This window comes from Mustela lutreola, chromosome 3 (assembly GCF_030435805.1).
Source record: "Mustela lutreola isolate mMusLut2 chromosome 3, mMusLut2.pri, whole genome shotgun sequence".
In the NCBI taxonomy this organism is placed as follows: domain Eukaryota; kingdom Metazoa; phylum Chordata; class Mammalia; order Carnivora; family Mustelidae; genus Mustela; species Mustela lutreola.
In genome coordinates, this window is record NC_081292.1 from 196,343,480 (window position 1) to 196,356,408 (window position 12,929).

Here is a 12,929-nt window from a genome sequence, read left to right on the forward strand (position 1 = left end):
ACCAGGAAGAAATAGAAAACATGAACAGACCTATAACCAGTAAGGAGATTGAAACAGTCATCAAAAATCTCCAAACAGGGGCGCCTGGGTGGCTCAGCGGGTTAAAGCCTCTGCCTTTGGCCCGGGTCATGATCCTAGGACCCTGGGATCGAGCTCCGCATCGGGCTCTGCTCAGTGCAGAGCCTGCTTCTCTCTCTCTCTCTCTCTGCCTGCCTCTCTGCCTACTTGTGTTCTCTGTCAAATAAATAATAAAAATCTTTAAAAAAAAAAAATCTCCAAACAAACAAAAGCCCAGGGCCAGACGGCTTCCCAGGGGAATTCTACCAAACATTTGAAGAAGAATTAATACCTATTCTCCTGAAACTGTTCCAAAAAATAGAAACAGAAGGAAAACTTCCAAACTCGTTTTATGAGGCCAGCATCACCTTGATCCCAAAACCAGACTAGGATCCCATCAAAAAAGAGAATTACAGACCACTATCCTTGATGAACACAGATGCAAAAATTCTCATCAAAATACTAGCCAATAGGATCCAACAGTACATTAAAAAGATTATCCACCACGACCAAGTGGGATTTATTCCAGGGCCGCAAGGTTGGTTCAACATCCGCAAATCAGACAGTGTGATACAACACATCAATAAAAGAAAGAACAAGAACGATATGATACTCTCAATAGATGCTGAAAAAGCATTTGACAAAGTACAGCATCCTTTCTTGATCAAAACTCTTCAAAGTGCAGGGATAGAGGGCACATACCTCAATATTATCAAAGCTATCTATGAAAAACCCACCGCAAATATCATTCTCAATGGAGAAAAACTGAAAGCTTTTCAGCTAAGGTCAGGAACACGGCAGGGATGTCCATTAGCGCCACTGCTATTCAAATTGTACTAGAAGTCCTAGCCTCAGCAATCAGACAACAAAAAGAAATTAAAGGCATCCAAATCGGCAAAGAAGAAGTCAAACTATCACTCTTTGCTGATGATATGATACTATATGTAGAAAACCCAAAAGGCTCCACTCCAAAACTGCTAGAACTTGTACAGGAATTCAGTAAAGTGTCAGGATATAAAATCAATGCACAGAAATCAGTTGCACTTCTCTACACCAACAACAAGACAGAAGAAAGAGAAATTAAGGAGTCAATCCCATTTACAGTTGCACCCTAAACCATAAGATACCTAGGAATAAACCTAACCAAAGAGACAAAGAATCTATACCCAGAAAACTATAAAGTACTCATGAAAGAAATTGAGGAAGACATAAGGAAATGGAAAAATGCTCCATGCTCCTGGATTGGAAGAATATTGTGAAAATGTCTATGCTACCTAAAGCAATCTACACATTTAATGCAACCCCTATCAAAATCCCACCCATTTTTTCCAAAGAAATGGAATAAATAATCCTAAAATTTATATGGAACCAGAAAAGACCTCGAATAGCCAAAGGAATATTGAAAAAGAAAGCCAAAGTTGGTAGCATCACCATTCCGGACTTCAAGCTCTATTACAAAGCTGTCATCATCAAGACAGCATGGTACTGGCATAAAAACAGACACATAGATCAATGGAACAGAATAGAGAGCCCAGAAACAGACCCTCAACTCTATGGTCAACTAATCTTTGACAAAGCAGGAAAGAATGTCCAATGGAAGAAAGACAGCCTCTTCAACAAATGGTGTTGGGAAACTTGGACAGCCACATGCAGAAGAATGAAACTGGACCACTCCTTACACCAGACATAAAAATAGACTCAAAATGGATGAAAGACCTCAATGTGAAACAGGAATCCATCAAAATCCTTGAGGAGAACACAGGCAGCAACCTCTTCGACCTTAGCCACAACAAAGTCTTCCTAGGAACATCGCCAAAGGCAAGGGAAGCAAGGGCAAAAATGAACTATTGGGATTTCATCAAGATCAAAAGCTTTCGCACAGGGCGCCTGGGTGGCTCAGTGGGTTAAGCCGCTGCCTTCGGCTCAGGTCATGATCTCAGGGTCCTGGGATCAAGTCCCGCATCGGGCTCTCTGCTCAGCAGGGAGCCTGCTTCCCTCTCTCTCTCTGCCTGCTTCTCTGTCTACTTGTGATCCCTTTCTGTCAAATAAATAAATAAAATCTTAAAAAAAAAAAAAAAAAGCTTTTGCACAGCAAAGGAAACAGTGAACAAAACCAAAAGACAACTGACAGAATGGGAAAAGTTATTTGCAAACGACATATCAGACAAAGGGCTAGTGTCCAAAATCTATAAAGAGTGTAGCAAACTCAACACCCAAAGAACAAATAATCCAATCTAGAAATGGGCAGAGGGGGCGCATGGGTGTCTCAGTCGTTGGGTGACTGCCTTCAGCTCGGGTCATGATCCCGGCGTCCTGGGATCGAGCCCCGCATCAGGCTCCCTGCTCGGCGGAAGCCTGCTTTCCCTCTCCTAGTTCCCCTGCTTGTGTTCCCTCTCTTGCTGCATCTCTTTCTGTAAAATAAATAAATAAAATCTTTAAAAAAAAAAGAAATGGGCAGAGGACATGAACAGACATTTCTGCAAAGACGACATCCAGATGGCCAACAGACACATGAAAAAATGTTCCACATCACTCGGCATCAGGGAAATACAAATCAAAACCACAATGAGATATCACCTCACACCAGTCAGAATGGCTAAAATTAACAAGTCAAGAAATGACAGATGCTGGCAAGGATGCGGAGAATGGGGAACCCTCCTACACTGTTGGTGGGAATGCAAGCTGGTACAACCACTCTGGAAAACCATGTGGAGGTTCCTCAAAAAAATGAAAATAGAGCTACCCTATGACCCAGTGATTGCACTACTGGGTATATATCCTAAAGATAAAAACATGGTGCTCCGAAGGGGCACATGCACCCAAATGTTTATAGCAGCAATGTCCACAATAGCCAAACTATGGAAAAAACCTAGATGTCCATCAACAGAGGAATGGATAAAGAAGATGTGGTATATATACACACAATGGAATACTATGCAGCCATCAAAAGAAATGAAATCTTGCCATTTGCAACAACGTGGATGGAACTAGAGGGTATCATGCTTAGCAAAATAAGTCAATCGGAGAAAGACAACTATCATATGATCTCCCTCATATGAAGAAGTGGAGATGCAATGTGGGGGGTTTGGGGGTAGGAAAAGAAAAAAATGAAAGAAGGTGGGATTGGGAGGGAGACAAACCATAAAAGACTCAATCTCAAAAAACAGACTGAGGGTTGCTGGGGGGAGGGGGGATGGGAGAGGGTGGGGGGATATGGACATTGGGGAGGGTATGTGCTATGATGAGTGCTATGAAATGTGTGAACCTGGCGATTCACAGACTTGTACCCCTGGGGATAAAAATACATTATATGTTTATTAAAAAAAAAATATATATATATATATATATATATACATATCTATCTATCTAAATATATATATAATTATCTATTACCAAAGACGGTACTTAAACACCACATTATCAATTCTTTAATGTTATGGACTGAATATTTATGCATCCCTAAATTCATATGTTGGAATTCTAATGTGATGATATGAGGAGGTGGGGTCTTTAGGAGGCAATTAGGTCATGAGGGTAGACCCCTCTAGAATGGAATTCGTGCCCTTATAAAGGAGACCTAGAAAACTCCCTCTCTTTTTCCATCATGGGGGGATACAAGAAGATGGAAGTCAGCTACCTAGAAGAGAATCCCAGAACTTGACCATGTTAGCACTCTCATATGACTTTCAGCCTCCAGAACTGTGAGACATAAATTTCTGTTATTTATAGGTCACCCATCCTATGGCACTTTATGACAGCAGCCTGAATTAAGACATTTACCAAACTAGGTTTAGATCTGTAAATGTACAAATACGTGTGTGTGTGTCTACACATACTTCTTTACCACCAAAGCCCTTCACACTCATATTTAAGGCAAAAACTGTTAACTTACATTTAGCTCTATTTATTTCAGTTATCCTCTTATCTGCTGACATGATGAATGGTAAATTTGTGTTCCTACTTCTTTGGTTAGATTATTAAGAAACAATGAGTACCAAAGAGGTTTCAGTTATACCTTGATCGAAGTGTTCTTTCATCAAATTGCTTCTGAAATAATCTCATTAGAAAACAACTATTGCACCCTTAGGATCATTAGAAAACTGTTAGTATACTCGGAGGACTTGGCACTAGACACTGGGTGTTTCATATTTTAATTCCTATGTTATAATGCCCTTTCAAACTCAACCAAATATATTAACAGTGCTGCCAGATTTCCATCTCACAGAAAACCACAGTGAATTTCCTGAGCACTATTCCCAGCATAACGCTGTATAAAGACTGATAAGGTCTCTGGCTCTCATGCATTTTCTATCGCGATGCGGACATCCTCTTCACCACCCTTCACCCCCACCAAAGAGAAGACTAGGAGATTCAGAGAGATTTTTCTTTTAAATCTGAAGGTAAGGAGGCTAGGGTGAAGAAGAACACGGAACTTCAAAGTATATGACCCAATTTCAAATCCTAATGGGACATCACTTCAGCCTCAGTTTCTCATCCTACAAAACGCAGATGAAAATGATCACATTGTTATGAGAATCAAATGAGAGAATACATATAAAATCATTCTTTAAACTGCATTTATGTAGAAGTAGAATCAAGTTTCTTCTGCATTACTCCAAAGGAATAAGGTTTCACCAAAAGGTAGTAGCCACAGCAGACTGGTTCATTGCTTATCAAAGATGGAATGGGTTGTCCCCTAATATTAAAGATACACAGGCTTAGTGGCCTGTGGTCAAAAATACAGAAAAACACAGTAAGTTGATACACCATGTCCACAATAGTCAGAGAGTCTAATATTTGCTCTTATCCTCTCTGGGGAAGAAGCAAAAATAATGACTACATGTGGTATTAAATATGCGCCAGATTAATTTTTTCTGGATGCATGATGCAACTGGAAGACGACTACAGTGTCTAGACTGGCCTGTCCAAGCCCTCGCCTCCCCACCACAGGGTTTCGTATGAGAGCTGAGTACAACAGTGTAACTGCCAAGCATAAAACAGCTTCAAAAACATCCCTTCCCTTTCAGTATACCACTTACAGACTCTGTTCATGAACCCTCAATTTTCATTATTTGGTATTCACAGAGCAAGAATATCAGGTTAAGTAAGAAGGAAATACCATTCACCACAATATTATTCTTAAAAGCAAATAATCACCAACACAATCAAAGATTCTGCTCAGAAAATTAAGTGCTACGCTTTACACAGAAACCATATAATGATTTAAAAAAAAAAAAAACTGGATGACACAGCATTAGTCAACCTTGTAGTCATTCTTCTATTCATTCAACAAATAGTATTTAACATCTATTATATGCTAGTAATTTGTAATTAAAGCTTTTCCCCTGTAACTGAAAATTTTAATTGGATATATTCTACAGAATGAAAAAGAAAATCTAACCTGGATTCTGGCTATAAAAAGGTCCTCCATTCATCTGATTCTGAAGGCTCGTCTGTGACGTTATGGAAGGAGGGCGTCTATAGGGCAAGGAGCCCCCTATTGCTGGGGGAGTGTGGCGAGAGGCGGGTCTGTTCATGCTGTAGAACTGAACAGGATGTCCTGGAAAAGGCACAGAGCATAAATTTGTCATTAAAAGATAATTACCTCAGGCAATGAAATGCTTTAGGTACACTGCCTGAATCTTAATAAGATTATTAAAAATTACAATATTTAGTTAATTTAATTGCTATCTGTTAAACATCATGCAAGGTCAGAGTTATTGGTCAGCTACCATATCAAAGTGCAAAAGCAGGAAACTCTCTCTGTAAAATAAATAAATAAACCCTTAAAAAACAAACTTAACAAGAATGCCATTTGGGACAGCAAAAGAAAAACAATGTTTCACACAGTCTTATTCGAGATCATAGTAATAAGAGCGGTGAATTGAAGGTGGCAAAGCCGTCAGTATAAAGGAAAACAAGGGATTTCAGCCATCAAGTGACAGAATTCCCAATCAAACACATCTTTACTCAATCAAAAATCTCCATCTCCAACACTAGATTATTTTGTCTTAAAATTAGAGCTTAAGAAATTTACAATTAAGAAAAAAGCTAAGGTAAAAAAGGGAATCAAAATGTATCTTATTTGTAATACCATCTCTAAACCTGTAATATTTATTAGCAATTTCACTCAGTTTTGCTGAGTACTTAAACAGCTAATGCCAACTAAAGACATTTTTTCTTTATCCAATTCCCTAAAGCAATCCAGTTCCTAAATTTTATCTGGACTCCACTTCCACTTAAAATCATTCAGCTGAAGGCCGACTCTTACAGACAGATCAGACAGAGTCCTGGAGCACCCTTGAGAGACCACTCCAGCAGGCAAGAAAGGAGGGGCAGAGAGACAAGGGAAGGGGAGGGAGCAGAAGGCAGAGAGGGAGAACCGGGGAGCAGGGACACAGGGAAGAGGAGAAAGTGCAGGGAGGAAGACCTGGAGGGCAAAGGAGAAAAGAAAGGGAAACACTTCTGGCGATTTTGTGTCTTCTCTCTGACTGTGAAAAGGATCTTCAGGAACTCTGTAACCTTATCCAACTTGGATTCATGTGAATTCATATAAAGAATATTATAAAAGTACTCAAGATCTTCTATATCATTTAATTTTACATATGATAGCATCAAAACCTAAAAATCAATTGTTGTACTAAAAAATCTGGAGTATTCAAGCTTTTACATAATCTACTGTCAAGTCTCTGCAACAATGATAAAAAATGTAAAAATATATAAATGATTGTTTAAAAGGTACATTTTGTCATTTGAATCACCAGATAGAATACATTATTGGCATTTTAGTAATCAATCTATAACAAACTAATACAAATCTACTATCTTCAAGTTAAAAGCATCTGATAATTAAACCATTATGAGTTCTCTATAATTAGATCCAGTCTAAAATCTCACATAAGTCCTCAGTAATTCAAAGACAAACATTAAAGACTCTCTCTATTCATTCCATTAATAAGGAATACTTTGCTTTGGGCTAAAAAGCAAACAAAACTATAGTTTTTTGTGTTTGTTTGTTTTTTTTAATTTTATTTATTTATTTATTTGTCAGAGAGAGAGAGAGAGAGAGAGAAAGCACAAGCAGGCAGAGTGGCAGGCAAAGGCAGAGAGAAAAGCAGGCTCCCTGATGAGCAAGGATCCCGATGTGGGCCTCGATCCCAAGACTCTGGGATCATGACCTGAGCTGAAGGCAGCAGCTTAACCAACTGAGCCATCCAGGTGTCCCAAAAAAACTATACTTTAATTAACACAGACCTAACTATCCCGCTAATGTTCTCTCGCTCTCTCCCTCTCAAATATATAAATAAAATCTTTTTTAAAAATTCCTTTAAAAGTTCTAGGGAAAAAAAAAAATCTTTGACCTTGTGTAAGGTAACCAGTTTGAAGGTATGACACTGAAAGCACACTCCATAAAAGAAATAGACTCAATCAAAATGAAGAACTCCCCTTCTGAAAGATATCATTAAGAGAATAAAAAAATTAAGTCATAAATGGAAGAAAATATTTCCAAATCATATAACCAATAAGGAGTGACATTCAGAAATAAAGGAATTTGGTAAAACAATCCAATTCAAAAGGTATGTGGAGGGGAACAAAACAAAGAGACATTTCATCAAAGAAGATAAACAGACGGCAAAGAACCACACGAAAAGAGGTTCTACATCATTAGTCATTAGGGAAATGGAAAACTCAAAACCACAAAGAAACTATTATATACCTATTAGAATGGCTAAAGTTAAAAAAAAAAAAAAAGAAAAAGCAAACTGACAATAGCAAGTGCTAACAAGTGCGCAGAGCAACAGAGACCCACCCCATGCGGTGGGGTAAGGCTGCTCAGCCCCTTTGGGACACAGCCCACAGCCTCTCCTAAAATCACTCACTCACCACACAACCCAGCAAGCCTACTACTCCCTAGGTGTTTACCCAAACAAACTGAAAACCGACACTCACACAAAGTCTGCGTGTGTACGCCAAGTCAATTTTATTCATAATAACCCCCAAATGGAAAAGATCGCAATGTCCCTCCGCGGGGAAGGGCTCAACAAGCTGTGGCGCCCCCACATGACACAACACCAGCCGGTAATAAAAGGGAGCAAAACAAGGAGCCGTGAAACAACCTGAAGGAATCTCAAATGCGCCAGTGCCAAAAAGCCAGACCCAAAAGACCATTTGCTTCTGTTTATGTGATATTCTTACAAAGGCAAAACTTTAGAGACAAAAAAACAAAACCAAAAAAGCCAGATCAAAGGGCTGCCAGGGGTAGGAGGGAGAGGGACTACAAAGAACAGAGGAAATCCGCGCGTGATGGGGCCATTCCACAGCTTTTCTTTTCTTTTCTAAGTTTATATGATCTTAGAGTATTTAGTACATGTAGGCATCTCCTGTTTAGATTGTCTAGATTTTCTTCAAGCTAGGTGGGCTGCAGTTATATCACTGTACACATTTGTCATACGCATACACGAGAAAAAGGATGAATTTTACTGTATGTAAATTATACCTTAAGAAGAAAAGAAAAAAGTACTTGGTAAATTGAAGACTGTATAAAAGAGATTATACTGATATAACTTATTAAGGCATTTACACCTTACTTTTTGTTAATAAAAACCATACTTACCCACTCATATAACAAATGTTTATTCAGTGCAGACTACAAAGCAGTACCTATTAAATTATGATTTTATTACTAAAATGTTGACTCCTGGGTGGAAGTGATTTGTTCCTTCTGGGCCTACAACCAACTTCAAGCTGTAATTTTTACTCCATTGGTACGGGAGCATAACAGAATTCCCATATTTAACTAGACAGTCTGGCCTAACAGAGATGTGCATAGATCAAAGACTAGCCCACGCTTACATTTACATGGAGAGCTTTTCTTAAAAAGCTCTCCATGTTTGGATGAAACACCATCCAAAATCCATTTTAGCTAAAACTGTCTTTTAACACATTTAAACATCTGGTTATAGCAGATGTTAAATACTATGAAGTATTTAACAAGCTAAGATGATGTGTGTCCGAACACATACATTTTTATAATAGATAAAGAATTTGTTTGCTAATCAGCATCACTATTAACTTTGCAAATATATTTTGTAGCAACTGAACCTTTTTCCCCTTCCCCATCAAGACAGATTTTAGGGGGCACCTGGGCGGCTCAGTCATTAAACGTCTGCCTTCAGCTCAGGTCATGCTCCCAGTGTCCTAGGACTGAGCCCCTCATCAGGCTTCCTGCTCGGTGGGAAGCCTGCTTCTCCCTCTCCCACTCCCCCTGCTTGTGTTCCCTTTCTCCCTCTCTGTCAAATAAATAAATAAAATCTTTACCCCCCAAAAAAAGATTTTAGGTTGCAGTTTTAAAACACTACAACACCATTCAACCTTAAGTAACACTTACATAAACCTGAAATTCTTAAGAAGTCCATTGTCTATGTGTTTCCAGTGCTGTCTGACAGACTTACAGAAACTTCCCAACTGTTACATCAAACGTTTCCTATAAAATTGTATCTTAGAATTATTTCCATAGACTTTCCTCTAGTTAAAGACTTAATCTGTAACAGTACTTCCCACAACTTCACAAAACTGTACAGAAGATCACTCCGTACTAAACTCACAAATCTCCAGTAAATGAAATTCAAGCAATTTAAAAAATGTGTATTTGTGTTACTCTACACATGAAAAATGTATGTGAACTTCGCCCTGATTTCCTCAGGAAATTCTACTCTTTGGTCACATGCCATTTTCTAGTCAGTCCATTAATCTTCAGAGTTTACACACACACACACACACACAGCACAAACAAAAGTCATAAAGCCGGAGTTCCAGGAAGAAGAGCCGGATGCCTGGATGTGCCTGCCCAGGAGCAAGCCACACTCACCTGTCGGGGGAGTGGAAGAAACAACAGGGGGAGTTGGAGAAGTGAAGCCATCAGCAAGGGTCTGGGCACCCCCAGCAGCAGCCTCTGGGGCGGTGGAGGAAGGGACAGTAGCGGGAACCAGAGGGGCAGGGGCGGATGCGGCAGTAGCAGGAAGGGGAGGACCAGCGGAGCCAGCAGGGGCTGAGGGAAAGAGGAGTGAGAGGCAGCATTAATGAGGCAGACCCAGTAGGCAGGATTCGAAAAGGCATTAGAGAACCTAATGTTAAATATTCAGTGCTTAACACTAACCCAAGAATAGAAGGGAATGGTTAAAAAAAAGAAGAAGAACGAAGCTTATATTAAAGGATTATTAGGTTTGCAGCAGATAATTCAAAATGCTCAGGGTAATGTACAAATTTTTAAATTCATTAAAAACAGCATTCTATTTTACCTGAAAGCTACTACTCTGGAAGAAAGATGTTCCCTTTATCATTTTTAGCATAGTATTTTGTAAACAGTATATAAAACTAAACATAATACATTAGGAAACAGTATTCCATTTTGACATATTCCAGACAAAACATCTTATTAGGTTAAAAAAATTTTTAGAAAAACATAAATCTTTTCATCATTTTTAAAAAGATATTATCTATTAGGTATCAGGGTAAGTAAGTTAAATACAAAAAAATTCTATCCCTAGGTCTTCTGTGTCATGCTAAACTAAAGTTTAGCTCTGATGTCTTCACCTTAAACAAGGACATTTTCATGTTTAGGGAAAAAAAGGGTAGCATTTCAAAGAGTACTAAGTTCCAAAAGTGCAGTAAATTTAACTCCCAAAACTACTTCTGTATTTGTCCACTCCACTGTTACCAACGTGATTCGCACACTGTGTCCAAGCACGTGCAATGTCGTAACACCAGCTGGCATCAAACATATAAGGTACCAGGTACCCAGGGGGTACCCGAAACCTCAAAGCACCAACTGAGCCACTGTACCAAAGACACAAAGCCAAATAACAGAGAAGTCTGCAGCATAAACTCAGAAATCGCTTGGTTAAAAATAACAAATGCTTAAAGCTTTCCCAACACTTATGGAGTCCTAAAGGGGACAAAAATCCAGTTTCTGAAGAACCCCCACTGTAATCAAACCAGAAGCTGAATTCAAATTCAAAAAAGACAGAGATGAGGCACCATCCGTGTGTTACCTGGAAAGACACTGGGAGGAGAGGGCGTGGGGACAGCGATGGGGACGCCCACGCTCCCGCTTCCGCTGTTCTCCCGACTGCTGCTCCGACTGCTCGGGTGGCTTCCGCCACTGCTGCCACTGCTGCTGAAGAAAGCAGAGCCACCGCACATGAGCATTTATAGACACGAAGATGCCGCCAGCATGTCCCAACATTTTCTGAGATGAACACAGCTAAGTAAGGACGGTTCCAAAAACCCTCCACTTTGTGTATTAATTCGAGCAGAACAGGAAAAACACTGAGTTCAAGAAGCTTGTTCTGACCACCTTTTAATAAGCATCTATGACAGAAACAGAAATTGAGAAAAAAGGAAGGCTTCTGTAGAAATACAAGAGGTAAGTGATAGGGTTCAACACATGAAAATCGTATTAGCTTTACTCTCTGAAGAAAACTGCTTTATAATAAAAACACAGCTTTCCTAAACAGGTTGATTCTGTTTGTAATGACATCTTGATGTACCATCCTGTATTACTGTTTTGTTATGTATAGTTTTTCATCTGTAAAGTTCCACCAAAAAACAACTTGCAATTTCCCACGTCTGGTCCAAAACTTTTTTTCAGGCCAAATGGAACTATTAATTTTGTAGAGAAGTTTATATTTTAAGATGTCTGGGTTTTTTCTGGTTTTTTTTTTGTTTTTGTTGTTTTGTTGTGTTTTTGTTTTTGGTTTTTTTCCCATTTCCTGCCCTCAAAGCTGCATCAGAACATGAGGAGAGAGAGGTGGATTCAGATGAGGTTTGGGGCAGTAGAGTAAGGAAAAGAACTTAGTGCTTGGAAAATGAGAGAGATTTAACTGAAGTAATCTAAACAAATTATGGTACTATGACCATCACATTTGCACTGAGGTAGAGAAAATACCTGTAAGTTCGATTTCTTTGATTCACAGAAGCTGTCCTCACAGGGCTCTGCTGCGAGGGAGCCATATTACGGGTTGGGCTAGGTACGTAATCATTTGGTACCACTGGAGGACGCACTGGCTCCAGTGTGCGATAGGGGGAGTGCCGCCTACAAAAAGAAGAGCGTATGTATTGTGTGATTAGCAAATTTCGGCACAATAAATTCAGAATTGCCAGTAGTGAAATACAATTTGTATTCAGAGACAGGAAAATGTTTTGACATAACCCCGCTACCGATTTCAGTCTCGAGTATCACTTCTCTGCCATGAGGGTTCTGATGACTATTGCTGTTCTTCAGTCCCAAACCTCATTTCCCTGAACTGATGCAATTTTGTTCGCTCATTCTCAGAGAGCACAAAGATTCTCCCACCAAGTAAGTCAGTGCTTCCCAAACTCTCTTCTCCCTTTTTTTTTGGGGGGGGGGGGGGGGCAGGGGGAAGAGTTCAAATTATTTTAGTACCATGTCAAAGTTTCCCAACTGCACTGCATGAATGCACTAATTATCTTCCTCACCCCTCTCTCCCTAACCAAAGATACTCAAAGATCGGATAAATCAATCCATAACTGGGCTCCACAACCCCCGCACTGAAGATCAGTAACAACTATAACAAGTTACTTCCCTTTCTACATAGTAAACACACAAAAACGGACCTACATCCACACCCAGCAATGCACCGAGTTAATCTCCTCTCCCGTTCTCGCCTCAGCTCCTCCTACCTTCACCTTGCTCTCTGTTACCTCTTATCCTCCTCAGAGGTCAACATTTTAAAAGGCGAGAAAAAGAAAAGACCATCTAAGTCTTTCTACCTTATTTGGACTATAAAGCACAAAAAGGCCTGGATTTTATTAAAACATTCCCTTCTTCTTCTCAAAATTTCCTTTAAAAG

General features: G+C 39.5%; 1 protein-coding gene across 34 annotated transcripts in view; it reads right to left on the reverse strand.

Moving 5' to 3' along the window:
* Positions 1–12,929, reverse strand: part of ABI2 (abl interactor 2) — a 118,606-nt gene that overhangs the window by 19,469 nt on the left and 86,208 nt on the right. For 6 of the 34 annotated variants that reach the window (XM_059168351.1, XM_059168349.1, XM_059168337.1 and 3 more), the window contains 3 exons: positions 12,005–12,151; positions 11,109–11,230; positions 5,459–5,617 (listed from right to left, as the gene is read on the reverse strand). In XM_059168351.1, the coding sequence (XP_059024334.1) occupies positions 5,459–5,617; positions 11,109–11,230; positions 12,005–12,151 (428 nt within the window). Of the gene's footprint in view, positions 1–5,458; positions 5,618–9,925; positions 10,106–11,108; positions 11,234–12,004; positions 12,152–12,929 lie in introns of all 34 variants that reach the window. The other 28 variants (XM_059168350.1, XM_059168348.1, XM_059168336.1 and 25 more) reach the window with 7 other exon arrangements.